Source organism: Haliotis cracherodii, unplaced genomic scaffold (genome assembly GCF_022045235.1).
Source record: "Haliotis cracherodii isolate W230 unplaced genomic scaffold, xgHalCrac1.p SCAF_3, whole genome shotgun sequence".
NCBI lineage: Eukaryota > Metazoa > Mollusca > Gastropoda > Lepetellida > Haliotidae > Haliotis > Haliotis cracherodii.
Window position 1 is genome coordinate 18568316 of NW_027266286.1, and position 15979 is coordinate 18584294.

General features: G+C 40.3%; 1 protein-coding gene across 1 annotated transcript in view; it reads right to left on the bottom strand.

Annotated features, from left to right (window-relative positions):
- Positions 1-4116: 4116 nt before the first annotated feature.
- The window catches only part of LOC139473905 (uncharacterized), a 31049-nt gene continuing 19186 nt past the window's right edge, over positions 4117-15979 (bottom strand). The window contains exons 4-7 of the mRNA XM_071256704.1: positions 14537-14716; positions 6100-6285; positions 5774-5851; positions 4117-4317 (exon numbers count right to left, since the gene is read on the bottom strand). Coding sequence (XP_071112805.1) covers positions 4117-4317; positions 5774-5851; positions 6100-6285; positions 14537-14716 — 645 coding nt within the window. The remainder of the gene's footprint in view (positions 4318-5773; positions 5852-6099; positions 6286-14536; positions 14717-15979) is intronic.

The window sequence follows — 15979 nt, forward strand, 5'->3', positions numbered from 1 at the left end:
ATCGTGATCAGTGCATGTTTGTAAAGGAGAGCTCAAAAGGATTAAGAAATATAGAAATTGTTACATTCGCATGTGTGTCAAACCGATTTTACGAAACTATGTATGATATATTAACATGGGAAATAAAAGGATTCTAACACCCGTTTCATAGAATCAGTATGACGCACATACTCGTATAATAATCTCTATTTGTTTGTTGAAAACAAAAGTGATGAAGAAAGAGTATGTTTTATTCTTGTCCCAAGACTATCTGTTGTGAATAATATTGAATACAACACAATAAGGGATGATTTTTTATTTCCATTGTTTGTCAATGTTTTATATGTGCATGATCTGAAACTGGTTGTATGTATAGATGAATATTTTGTGTGTCCAGTTGATGAAGATCAAGTCATTTCATCTAATCCTTTTATCGACCTGAACATTGAGATATCAAACATCATCATTCAACTAACACCTGATCTGGCCTTTCTTGTTCATTGAAATGATATATTGTAAATCCTTGAATAAATGCCCGCCCGGTACAAAGGTAGGGTCAACTGATACACTGAAAGAAATAATTGTGTGCCTTGGATAAACACCCTTGTTTAACATGGGGTAAAATTATAATGATTACATATTACATGTAATAACATCCGAAAATCTTTCCTTGATATATGTGAAACTTAGGCACAGACATTTTAAGGAAAATTGAAAACACCTGATGCCAACTCCACTCTCAAAAGTAGGTGTATGCCTCAAATACATACAATTAAACCTCTGGAGCTTATTCAAGGATTTACGGTTTTCCACCCACTCTTGTCAGTTTGAGTGCTGAACATGCTCAAATACTGGTTGGTTGTTTATTTGTGTTTTTAAGTGGTTTTATAAAACATGTTAAGAATGGTTTAATATGAGGATTATGACCAGATGAAACTTCGGAACCCCATAGATGGTATTTTTTAAGCATGAAAACAGGGTGTGTTATGATAATGTTTTTTACAAAACAGCCCTAACAAAATAGCTGACATGTTTGTTGTTTGAATGATTAAATATTTTATAACTTTGGATACTTGTTGCTTTGTGATATAGTGTGAATGGGTTGTTGCCCAGATGGCCTGTACCCGGTTCCTCAACTTACATATACTGTGGGGGCGTTCAGGTAGCCTAGTGGTTAAAGCATTCGCTCGTTACGCCGTAGACCTGTGTTCGATTCCCAACATGGCTACAATGTGTGAAGCCCTTTTCAGGTGTCCCTCCACCGTGATATTGCTGGCATAAAACCATACTCACTCACTCACTCACTCACACTGTGTGCTAGCCTAGTGGTCAGGTTCGATTCCAAACATGGGTACAATGTATGTAACAAATGTGTGGTGTCTCCCAGCGTAATATTGCTGGAATAGAGCTAAATGCGGTGTAAAACCAGACTCACTCACTTTGAAACATTTACATATCCTGCTCACTTACATATACTAATTCCAGTCAGTGAATTTTACACTTTTACATATTCTGATACCAATCAGTAAATTTACAGTTTTACACATTTTGATGATCTGTGAAGAACCGTCCTAGAATAGGTCTTCAGCAACCCATGCATGCAAAAAAAAGCCAACTATGCTTGTCATGAGAGCAATGGATCAGGTGCTCAGGCTCGCTGACTTGGTTGATGCATGTCATTGTATCCCAATTGCATTGATCGAAGCTCATGATGTCAATCACTGGATTGTCTGGTCCAGCCTCGATTAATATTAACAGACCGCTGCATATAGCTGGAATATTTCTGAGTGCAGCGTTAAACAACAAACAAACAAACAAACATATACATCTTCAAACCAGCTGGTGAATTTTACACTAATAATACTTGAATACAATTTCCATTGATCAACACTCAGACTTGTAACTCTTAGAATTACTTTCATAAAGCCATCATAGGTTTTGCTTGTGGTAGATATCTGTTTCACAGCTTAACAAGTGTTCTACCATCAGCTATTGCTGTATCACAAGTTTTTTGGCATGTACCCTGTTCTGACTTCCACAATCCACCCTGTCTTTCCAACATTGCAGCTGAAATTGTGTATATGAACCCAGCAGTTGTGTCTCCTGAACCAGCAGAGTTCCAATACAATGTTAAATATCACTGCCACATTATAAATACCATTTGTGACCAACACTAAACTATTATAGGTGCTTGTCCTATATTCAGTCAGCATGTGGATATATAGTGAAGATGACAAGTTTTCTTCGGAAGAATTCTTGAACCACCTTGTCTTCTTCCCACTCTGAAACAGAAGTAATAATAAAGGATTGTATATGGTAAGAAACAAGACAAATCACGGTCAAGTCGACAATGGGATCTCAATTTGCAATAAAGAAGCCATTTTTTCCTTACACCATGGAAGATATTAACCATTTCCTAGGATAAACCGTGGCCTATGGTATATGTTTGCTTAGTAATACATTTAAGGGTTCCAGGTGTTTAAAAAGGCTCTCATGGTGACCACTGTACCAACAGCAAATAAAATTCAAAGTATGATTGGTTGGTTTGTTGTTTTACGCCACACTCAGCAATATTACAGCTATATGACGGCGGTCTGTAAATAATCCAGTCTGGATCAGACAATCCAGTGATTGATATCATGAGCATCAATCCACGCAATTGGGATTGATGACATGCATCAACCAAGTCAGCGAGCCTGACCACCCGATCGCGTCAGTCGCCTCTTACGACAAGCATAGTCGCCTTTTAGGGCAAGCATGGGTTGCTGAAGAACTATTCTACCCCGTATTTTCACGGGTCATGAGTGCTGCTTTTTGCATGTTTTATATGGAAATGTCCTTGTTAGAATGGACTCTCTGAACATCGTCAAATTAGTTTTAATCTTTCAAACATCCATACAATTGTGAAGATCATGAAGATCGGGAGTAGAATATGCCTTCAGAAACCCATGCTTGCATTAAAAGGTGTCTATGATTGTCATAAGTGGCAACTTACAGGATTGGGTGGTCTGGCCCGCTGACTTGGTTGCATGTCATCTTGACCTAATTGCGTGGATCGATGCTCATGATATCAATCACTGGATTGCCTGGTCCGGACTCGATTATTACAGACAGCTGTCATACACCTGGAATATTTCTGAGTGTGCATTAAACAACAAACAAACATCCATACTCCTTTGTGTCGAATGGGACTTACAGCGGATATTATTTGCATCCATTAATATTTATGATATAGGAGACAGTATGTTGTATCTGGTATGACACTATTTGGTCTATATTTGTTCCTCTTACAAAGGGAAAGTCGGGTCCTGTGGTCCCCAGGCACTGAAAGCCAAAGTTTGGGTTTCAATCTTGTATTCATTTTAAAGTACAAAGATCAAATTAAGGTCAAAATTTAAAATATTGCAACACCTGGATGATATATGTTGGACCAAACTACTTACTCAACGTGTACCATATTGTATTACACTGTGAACAAAAAAATACTGAGCAAAGGTTAGAACTATTATTTTTTTCAAAATGGCTGCCCTCGCAGCCAATATCGAAAATTAATTAAAACCTCTTGAACAAATTGGTGTATCATTATTGGTGGGAACAAGCACATCAAGTTTCAGCTTCATTTGTTCTGATGTTTACAGTGCGATGCATTTTGAGACAATTAAGGAGTGTGGTCAAATAGCAATTTTACATATATATCAAGCCTAACTAACTACACATGTACCAAATTTAACTACATTTTGAACAAAAATGGCGTTATAGGTCCAAAACAAAAAGTTTTTTCAATATGGCTGCTGTGGTGTCCATTTTGAAAATCTGATCCCAAACTCTCGTCCAAATTGGGGTTTCGTAGTTGGTCAGAACAAAGATGGGAAGTTTCAGCTTTTTTCAATATGGCTGCCGTGGTGCCCATATTGAAAATGTGATTTCAAAACTCTTGACCAAATTTGGGTTTCATACTTGGTCGGAACAAAGATTTTAAGTTTCAGCTTTATTGGTCCTGTGGTTTCCGGAGAGAAGATGTTTACCACCGATGACGCACGACAGCCAAGCAGGCCACACCAAAACTCACTTGACTGAAGTCATAGTGACGGATACAACATTCTCAGCCGGTGAGGTTGTCTGTACATGTAGTATTACCTATTTAAAGTAGAGGGTGGACTTCAGTGACACGTGGTCGGATGGGAAGCCCTGGTTGGGGAGTCCACCGTTCTTGTCAATAACCGAGCTGTCCACTATCCCGAGGATGTCGGCCACGCCCAATCCCTCTCTGCCGTAGAAGATGTAGTCCAAGCAGCCGGTGAAGCTGTAGTCACGACACGTGATCTCAGGCTCATGTCCCTGCAACAAGCATGACATTCACTGACCATGATGTGTATAGAGTGAGTCGGATTTTGCGTCGCTGTCAACAGTATTTGTGTTGTATTATGTCTGTCGGTTTCATAGGGATGAAGGTTCTCGTGCTTACCGCCGTGTTGAGGTGAGGTGAGGTGAAATGGGGGTTTAACGTTGCGTTCAAGATTATAGCAATTATATTGCGACGTGCATGCGCGTATGTGGGTGTGTGCCTGCTTGTACTAGTCCGGACTAATGTCAGTTTTATAGCTTCAGCCCACTGAGATACCATGCCTCAGTTTAACATGAATACCAGACTCAGACACATGTACAGTATACTGACTACGAGCCGATCAGTCCTTGTTTTAGCCCCTTAATGCCGAGCACCAGGCAGGGTACCACAAGTACCATCTTTTAACGTTGTTGGTATGACGCGGCCGGGTATCTAACCCACGACATTCCCCCTTCCGGGCAGACGTTCTATCCACTAGACCACGGAGGCGGTTCGCCGCGTTGCAACATACATATACATGTTTGCTGCTGACCAATCATACCCGTGAAGATTCCGGGGTAGAATAGGCAACCCATGCTTGCCGTAAAAGGTGACTTTGCTTGTCGTAAAATGCGACTAACGGGATCGGGTGGTCAGGCTCGCTGACTTGGTTGATGCATGTCATCGACCCCAAATGCGCGGATCGATGCTCACGATATTAATCACTGGGTTGTCTGGTCCAGACACGATTATTTGCAGACCGCCGTCATATAGCTGCAATATTTCTGAGTGCGGCGTTAAACAACAAATCAAAAGCTGACCAACCACGATCTATAACCCATGAGCTAATCTGAGATTCAAAACCCTCGGCAGATCCTGCCATGTCTAGGTTACGCAACCCTGCACATCTGATAATGCCACCTTACACGAGAGGACATGGTGAGGTGAGGTAAAAATGTAGTCTAACGTCGCATTCAAGATTATTGCACTTTAATAGCGATGTGTAAGTACGTATGTGTGGGTGCTTGTACTAGTCTGGACTTACGCCGGTTTTATAGTGCTAGTTGATACCATGCCGTAGTTTAACATGGAACCAAACTCTGACACAGTATACTGACTCCGAGCTGACCAGTCTTTATTTTATCCCCTTAGTGACGAGCGCTAGGCAGGATAATAACAAATACCATCTTTTAACGTCTTGGGTATGGTGCGACCAGGGGTTAGAACCACCGACCTTACGCCTTCCGGTCAAACGCTCTATCCACGAGACCTCGGAGGCGGTGAAGAGGAGAAGTGGACCACCACCGATAAGGTGTTTTAAGCAGGAGTTGACATGAACATGATGGTTTTTTTGTTCCATGTGAGTGAATGAGTTAATGCTTTACGTCACATCGGCAATATTTCAGCCATATCGTGACGATTTGTTCATGTAGTTATGTGAGATGAGTGCAAGGATATCATGATTTTTACCAGGCAGGTTTTGTAGGCACTTGCTATGTTCGATGAAGTGTGTTTGAATTCCTCCAAGAGATAATTAATCAAAGATTTCTGAAACAAATGGAAACCACATTGAGAGCACTGAACATCCCAGTGAATGTCAAATAAAAATAGGAACACGATAATTAAAATGAAGTAATCGTATCAATGGCATCTCTTACGATATTATTTTCAGATGATCCCAATGCTCATATGGCCAAAAATAGTTAAGCGGTGATATAAATGCACCACCTCGTGGTACAGATTCAGCACAGAAAAAAAACATGGGGTATGCTACTGTAAATATGAACATTACTCACAGGTCCTGTTGAACTCTTAATGTTTTTAACTGATGACAGAAATGCCTTGTTAGTGTCTAAAAGGGAGCCATCACACATCAACTGATAGCCAACACTTGTTGGAAACGAGTTGAAATCGCCACAGATTATGTGAGGGAAAGCATCTCCTCCTGCCTGTAGGACGACATGCTTGACTGCAGAGGCTATCTGAAACCAAACATGAACACACGAGTAGGATCTCATTCCACCAACCACAGAGCTGTCTGAAATGAAAGCGACTCAAGCCATTTCCATCATCACATATTTTTGTGCTATGAGCAGAGTCCACTGCACTCTTCCGACTCATGAGCATGTGTTGATGAATCACTATCAAATAGTGATGGTACCATGTGTTCGCGAAAAGGTGAGTGTATCCTGCCCTGCCGGTGGCACCCGTCACGAACACATGCAAAGGCAAGTCAATTGTTCATATGAAACAAAAAAACATACGGTTAACTTAGTAAAATACATCGGACATATTTTTTGTCACTGATGGGTCAATTTTGGAAATGTCCTCCACATGCCTACCATAAAGGCTTTTGAAAGCTTTACTTGGGCCTTGTTGTGGAGATTGCATCGTTTCGCCGGTCTTTTTTATTTCTTGTTGAGGTGGATAAATCAGTGGCAAGGACTTGGCTTGACCGTTATTGAGTGAGTGAGTGAGTGAGTTGGGTTTAACGCCGCTTTTAACAGTATTCCAGTTATATCACGGCGTGTCAGTTTAATGTGGGAGGAAAACCCGAAGTGATGCAGGTCTCAGACGTTTACCACTTCGGTGAAACCCACGAGCACGGGCATGGTGTTGAAAACCTAGAAACATAATCAGGACGAACCACAATCATAGGTTTGTGGCGTGCCCATGGGACGCAACTCTGCACAGCGAATCGCGGCGCCTTAGACGACTGGGCCACCCGTTCCCCCTTGACCGTTATTGAACGATATCATAGCATCGATATCCCTGAAGCTTAATAAAGTAAACTTCTTGGCCAAATTGCCTTGTGTTGATCTTGCTAATCCGAGCAGAAATTCCGATTGATATGCATAAAGAAACAGATCAGCAAGGATGGGAGCACAATTGGTGTCCATGGGGATGCATACTTCTTGCCTAAATATCTTATACCCAAATTCCACATATATGTTATCAATGAGAAAGTCCAGTATTTCACAGATTGTCTTGGCATTAGGCATTTTGTTTACCTTACAATGTACAATGGAGATAAACCTGCCGGAAAAGTTATAGCTATCAGTAAGCAACATGACATTCAAACAAGGAACACCAACCTGTAACGCCTGCACATCTTGTTCACCTTACAATAGATATAGCTATCAGTAAGCAGCATGACATTCAAACAAGGAACACCAACCTGTAACGCCTGCACATCTTGTTCACCTTACAATAGTTATAGCTATCAGTAAGCAGCATGACATTCAAACAAGGAACACCAACCTGTAACGCCTGCACATCTTGTTCACCTTACAATAGATATAGCTATCAGTAAGCAGCATGACATTCAAACAAGGAACACCAACCTGTAACGCCTGCACATCTTGTTCACCTTACAATAGTTATAGCTATCAGTAAGCAGCATGTCATTCAAACAAGGAACACCAACCTGTAACGCCTGCACATCTTGTTCACCTTACAATAGATATAGCTATCAGTAAGCAGCATGACATTCAAACAAGGAACACCAACCTGTAACGCCTGCACATCTTGTTCACCTTACAATAGATATAGCTATCAGTAAGCAGCATGACATTCAAACAAGGAACACCAACCTGTAACGCCTGCACATCCTGTTCACCTTACAATAGATATAGCTATCAGTAAGCAGCATGTCATTCAAACAAGGAACACCAACCTGTAACGCCTGCACATCTTGTTCACCTTACAATAGATATAGCTATCAGTAAGCAGCATGACATTCAAACAAGGAACACCAACCTGTAACGCCTGCACATCTTGTTCACCTTACAATAGTTATAGCTATCAGTAAGCAACATGACATTCAAACAAGGAACACCAACCTGTAACACCTGCACATCTTGTTCACCTTACAATAGATATAGCTATCAGTAAGCAGCATGACATTCAAACAAGGAACACCAACCTGTAACGCCTGCACATCTTGTTCACCTTACAATAGTTATAGCTATCAGTAAGCAGCATGACATTCAAACAAGGAACACCAACCTGTAACGCCTGCACATCTTGTTCACCTTACAATAGATATAGCTATCAGTAAGCAACATGACATTCAAACAAGGAACACCAACCTGTAACGCCTGCACATCTTGTTCACCTTACAATAGATATAGCTATCAGTAAGCAACATGACATTCAAACAAGGAACACCAACCTGTAACGCCTGCACATCTTGTTCACCTTACAATAGATATAGCTATCAGTAAGCAGCATGACATTCAAACAAGGAACACCAACCTGTAACGCCTGCACATCTTGTTCACCTTACAATAGATATAGCTATCAGTAAGCAGCATGACATTCAAACAAGGAACACCAACCTGTAACGCCTGCACATCTTGTTCACCTTACAATAGATATAGCTATCAGTAAGCAGCATGACATTCAAACAAGGAACACCAACCTGTAACGCCTGCACATCTTGTTCACCTTACAATAGATATAGCTATCAGTAAGCAACATGACATTCAAACAAGGAACACCAACCTGTAACGCCTGCACATCTTGTTCACCTTACAATAGATATAGCTATCAGTAAGCAACATGACATTCAAACAAGGAACACCAACCTGTAACGCCTGCACATCTTGTTTACCTTACAATAGTTATAGCTATCAGTAAGCAGCATGACATTCAAACAAGGAACACCAACCTGTAACGCCTGCACATCTTGTTTACCTTACAATAGTTATAGCTATCAGTAAGCAGCATGACATTCAAACAAGGAACACCAACCTGTAACGCCTGCACATCTTGTTCACCTTACAATAGTTATAGCTATCAGTAAGCAACATGACATTCAAACAAGGAACACGAACCTGTAACACCTGCACATCTTGTTCACCTTACAATAGATATAGCTATCAGTAAGCAGCATGACATTCAAACAAGGAACACCAACCTGTAACGCCTGCACATCTTGTTCACCTTACAATAGTTATAGCTATCAGTAAGCAGCATGACATTCAAACAAGGAACACCAACCTGTAACGCCTGCACATCTTGTTCACCTTACAATAGATATAGCTATCAGTAAGCAACATGACATTCAAACAAGGAACACCAACCTGTAACGCCTGCACATCTTGTTCACCTTACAATAGATATAGCTATCAGTAAGCAACATGACATTCAAACAAGGAACACCAACCTGTAACGCCTGCACATCTTGTTCACCTTACAATAGATATAGCTATCAGTAAGCAGCATGACATTCAAACAAGGAACACCAACCTGTAACGCCTGCACATCTTGTTCACCTTACAATAGATATAGCTATCAGTAAGCAGCATGACATTCAAACAAGGAACACCAACCTGTAACGCCTGCACATCTTGTTCACCTTACAATAGATATAGCTATCAGTAAGCAGCATGACATTCAAACAAGGAACACCAACCTGTAACGCCTGCACATCTTGTTCACCTTACAATAGATATAGCTATCAGTAAGCAACATGACATTCAAACAAGGAACACCAACCTGTAACGCCTGCACATCTTGTTCACCTTACAATAGATATAGCTATCAGTAAGCAACATGACATTCAAACAAGGAACACCAACCTGTAACGCCTGCACATCTTGTTCACCTTACAATAGTTATAGCTATCAGTAAGCAACATGACATTCAAACAAGGAACACCAACCTGTAACGCCTGCACATCTTGTTCACCTTACAATAGTTATAGCTATCAGTAAGCAGCATGACATTCAAACAAGGAACACCAACCTGTAACGCCTGCACATCTTGTTCACCTTACAATAGATATAGCTATCAGTAAGCAACATGACATTCAAACAAGGAACACCAACCTGTAACGCCTGCACATCTTGTTCACCTTACAATAGATATAGCTATCAGTAAGCAACATGACATTCAAACAAGGAACACCAACCTGTAACGCCTGCACATCTTGTTCACCTTACAATAGATATAGCTATCAGTAAGCAGCATGACATTCAAACAAGGAACACCAACCTGTAACGCCTGCACATCTTGTTCACCTTACAATAGATATAGCTATCAGTAAGCAGCATGACATTCAAACAAGGAACACCAACCTGTAACGCCTGCACATCTTGTTCACCTTACAATAGATATAGCTATCAGTAAGCAGCATGACATTCAAACAAGGAACACCAACCTGTAACGCCTGCACATCTTGTTCACCTTACAATAGATATAGCTATCAGTAAGCAACATGACATTCAAACAAGGAACACCAACCTGTAACGCCTGCACATCTTGTTCACCTTACAATAGATATAGCTATCAGTAAGCAACATGACATTCAAACAAGGAACACCAACCTGTAACGCCTGCACATCTTGTTTACCTTACAATAGTTATAGCTATCAGTAAGCAGCATGACATTCAAACAAGGAACACCAACCTGTAACGCCTGCACATCTTGTTTACCTTACAATAGTTATAGCTATCAGTAAGCAGCATGACATTCAAACAAGGAACACCAACCTGTAACGCCTGCACATCTTGTTCACCTTACAATAGATATAGCTATCAGTAAGCAACATGACATTCAAACAAGGAACACCAACCTGTAACGCCTGCACATCTTGTTCACCTTACAATAGTTATAGCTACCAGTAAGCAGCATGACATTCAAACAAGGAACACCAACCTGTAACGCCTGCACATCTTGTTTACCTTACAATAGTTATAGCTATCAGTAAGCAGCATGACATTCAAACAAGGAACACCAACCTGTAACGCCTGCACATCTTGTTCACCTTACAATAGATATAGCTATCAGTAAGCAACATGACATTCAAACAAGGAACACCAACCTGTAACGCCTGCACATCTTGTTCACCTTACAATAGATATAGCTATCAGTAAGCAGCATGACATTCAAACAAGGAACACCAACCTGTAACGCCTGCACATCTTGTTCACCTTACAATAGATATAGCTATCAGTAAGCAGCATGACATTCAAACAAGGAACACCAACCTGTAACGCCTGCACATCTTGTTCACCTTACAATAGATATAGCTATCAGTAAGCAACATGACATTCAAACAAGGAACACCAACCTGTAACGCCTGCACATCTTGTTCACCTTACAATAGATATAGCTATCAGTAAGCAGCATGACATTCAAACAAGGAACACCAACCTGTAACGCCTGCACATCTTGTTCACCTTACAATAGTTATAGCTATCAGTAAGCAACATGACATTCAAACAAGGAACACCAACCTGTAACGCCTGCACATCTTGTTCACCTTACAATAGATATAGCTATCAGTAAGCAGCATGACATTCAAACAAGGAACACCAACCTGTAACGCCTGCACATCTTGTTCACCTTACAATAGATATAGCTATCAGTAAGCAGCATGACATTCAAACAAGGAACACCAACCTGTAACGCCTGCACATCTTGTTCACCTTACAATAGATATAGCTATCAGTAAGCAACATGACATTCAAACAAGGAACACCAACCTGTAACGCCTGCACATCTTGTTCACCTTACAATAGATATAGCTATCAGTAAGCAGCATGACATTCAAACAAGGAACACCAACCTGTAACGCCTGCACATCTTGTTCACCTTACAATAGTTATAGCTATCAGTAAGCAGCATGACATTCAAACAAGGAACACCAACCTGTAACGCCTACACATCTTGTTCACCTTACAATAGATATAGCTATCAGTAAGCAGCATGACATTCAAACAAGGAACACCAACCTGTAACGCCTGCACATCTTGTTCACCTTACAATAGATATAGCTATCAGTAAGCAAGATGACATTCAAACAAGGAACACCAACCTGTAACGCCTGCACATCTTGTTCACCTTACAATAGATATAGCTATCAGTAAGCAGCATGACATTCAAACAAGGAACACCAACCTGTAACGCCTGCACATCTTGTTCACCTTACAATAGATATAGCTATCAGTAAGCAGCATGACATTCAAACAAGGAACACCAACCTGTAACGCCTGCACATCTTGTTCACCTTACAATAGATATAGCTATCAGTAAGCAGCATGACATTCAAACAAGGAACACCAACCTGTAACGCCTGCACATCTTGTTCACCTTACAATAGATATAGCTATCAGTAAGCAACATGACATTCAAACAAGGAACACCAACCTGTAACGCCTGCACATCTTGTTCACCTTACAATAGATATAGCTATCAGTAAGCAACATGACATTCAAACAAGGAACACCAACCTGTAACGCCTGCACATCTTGTTCACCTTACAATAGATATAGCTATCAGTAAGCAAGATGACATTCAAACAAGGAACACCAACCTGTAACGCCTGCACATCTTGTTCACCTTACAATAGATATAGCTATCAGTAAGCAGCATGACATTCAAACAAGGAACACCAACCTGTAACGCCTGCACATCTTGTTCACCTTACAATAGATATAGCTATCAGTAAGCAGCATGACATTCAAACAAGGAACACCAACCTGTAACACCTGCACATCTTGTTCACCTTACAATAGATATAGCTATCAGTAAGCAACATGACATTCAAACAAGGAACACCAACCTGTAACGCCTGCACATCTTGTTCACCTTACAATAGATATAGCTATCAGTAAGCAGCATGACATTCAAACAAGGAACACCAACCTGTAACGCCTGCACATCTTGTTCACCTTACAATAGTTATAGCTATCAGTAAGCAACATGACATTCAAACAAGGAACACCAACCTGTAACGCCTGCACATCTTGTTCACCTTACAATAGATATAGCTATCAGTAAGCAACATGACATTCAAACAAGGAACACCAACCTGTAACGCCTGCACATCTTGTTCACCTTACAATAGATATAGCTATCAGTAAGCAGCATGACATTCAAAAAAGGAACACCAACCTGTAACGCCTGCACATCTTGTTCACCTTACAATAGATATAGCTATCAGTAAGCAGCATGACATTCAAACAAGGAACACCAAGCTGTAACGCCTACACATCTTGTTCACCTTACAATAGATATAGCTATCAGTAAGCAATATGACATTCAAACAAGGAACACCAACCTGTAACGCCTGCACATCTTGTTCACCTTACAATAGATATAGCTATCAGTAAGCAGCATGACATTCAAACAAGGAACACCAACCTGTAACGCCTGCACATCTTGTTCACCTTACAATAGATATAGCTATCAGTAAGCAGCATGACATTCAAACAAGGAACACCAACCTGTAACGCCTACACATCTTGTTCACCTTTCAATAGATATAGCTATCAGTAAGCAGCATGACATTCAAACAAGGAACACCAACCTGTAACGCCTGCACATCTTGTTCACCTTACAATAAATAAAACTATCAGTAAGCAGCATGACATTCAAACAAGGAACACCAAGCTGTAACGCCTACACATCTTGTTCACCTTACAATAGATATAGCTATCAGTAAGCAATATGACATTCAAACAAGGAACACCAACCTGTAACGCCTGCACATCTTGTTCACCTTACAATAGATATAGCTATCAGTAAGCAGCATGACATTCAAACAAGGAACATCAACCTGTAACGCCTGCACATCTTGTTCACCTTACAATAGATATAGCTATCAGTAAGCAGCATGACATTCAAACAAGGAACACCAACCTGTAACGCCTGCACATCTTGTTCACCTTACAATAGATATAGCTATCAGTAAGCAGCATGACATTCAAACAAGGAACACCAACCTGTAACGCCTGCACATCTTGTTCACCTTACAATAGATATAGCTATCAGTAAGCAGCATGACATTCAAACAATGAACACCAACCTGTAACGCCTGCACATCTTGTTCACCTTACAATAGATATAGCTATCAGTAAGCAGCATGACATTCAAACAAGGAACACTAACCTGTAACGCCTACACATCTTGTTCACCTTACAATAGATATAGCTATCAGTAAGCAACATGACATTCAAACAAGGAACACCAACCTGTAACGCCTGCACATCTTGTTCACCTTACAATAGATATAGCTATCAGTAAGCAGCATGACATTCAAACAAGGAACACCAAATTATAACGCCTGCACATCTTGTTCACCTTACAATAGATATAGCTATCAGTAAGCAGCATGACATTCAAACAAGGAACACTAACCTGTAACGCCTACACATCTTGTTCACCTTACAATAGATATAGCTATCAGTAAGCAGCATGACATTCAAACAAGGAACACCAACCTGTAACGCCTGCACATCCTGACACCTCAGGTCATCCCATGTGACGTGTACATTGCCTACAGTCAGCTTCTTGTCGGTGTTGCGACAGCGAAGCGTACAGACGCTGATGACGTCGGAGCGGTCCAGGTATTTCCTAACAGCGTCCCAGAGAAACGTGTCCTGTCCTGCACCTTTCACCTTCTGTGGCCAGACATCAATGAGGCATTTATAGATGTCGTTTTGCAGAATAGGCTAATCTTTTTACTTTGTATGTATACACTTATTCACCTACTTTGTCAAGATATGGATGCCAAGATTATGGCCATTATTTTACGATCTACATGCACTGAGAAATAACTTCAGACCTCCAAGTCAATAAATGTTTACATTTAAAATATAATCGGCATTCTTAGTATGTTTACTCACTTTGAAAAAAATAACTGAATAAATAATAGATCTGTTATGGCGTGACTTAGAAGTGACTAACCATTAAATGTGATATCAGTACAAAGTGATATTCAAATAGGTTTTGAAAAGGCCTTGTTCAGTTAATAGGATGTTCTCAAAAAATGAAATTAATCTTCTTTCACTTTGGTGCTCAACCAGAACAACGTAATGCCAAAAACGATATACAGTAGAACCCTCTGAATCCAGACCAGCGTTCACCGTTAAATCACCTGGACTAACAAATGTCCAGATTAACAGATATCCGAGTTTATAAACAAAGTAATAGCAGGTTCTGAACTGAAGAGCTTTCACTGAAAATTCAAAAGTTAAATCATATTGATTTTATAGGAGTAATTTGTTACAACATTTTGACCATGCCTGTGTAGTATCTCTCTAGAAGAATAGCATAATTGATTTCGAAGACAACAGTTTGCCAATGTGAGTAGGAAAGGAGAGGAGTATCACTTTTCACTTGTTTGGTCATCTTATTGGTAAAGAAAAACAAGTTATTTAAATCTTGATCCTTATTATCATACGTTCTCAATAACGACAAGTGATACTAATGTGTTGATTGGAAACAAGGTATAAATTATGTCGTTTCAAATGTGCCATATGTCACTGACAGAAATATAGAGGCATGTTAGGCGTGCCCTTTGGGATAAAAGTGTGCCACGAAAAGAATACTTTTGAACCTTCATCATGCTTGATGATGTCACTTCACCAAGGTTAGAGTATAAATAGTCATTGTTATAATGATAATAATCATTGACTGATATGTTCACATGTTAATCATTTTCTGTGCGTTTGTCACATTTATTTGTAAACATTTCTAAGTGAGTTCTTCAGACACAGGGAACATATTTAACGATGCCATCGGCACTAAGAGCCCTGGGAAATAGTTCCATGCACTTCTTTCAAGCCATGGAATTAATAGACGTTGCAGCAGTATCACTCGCGGTATATGCTTCCCGCGTATGTGCTTGTGGTATGAAAACGGGGGACGCATAAAACTACAAT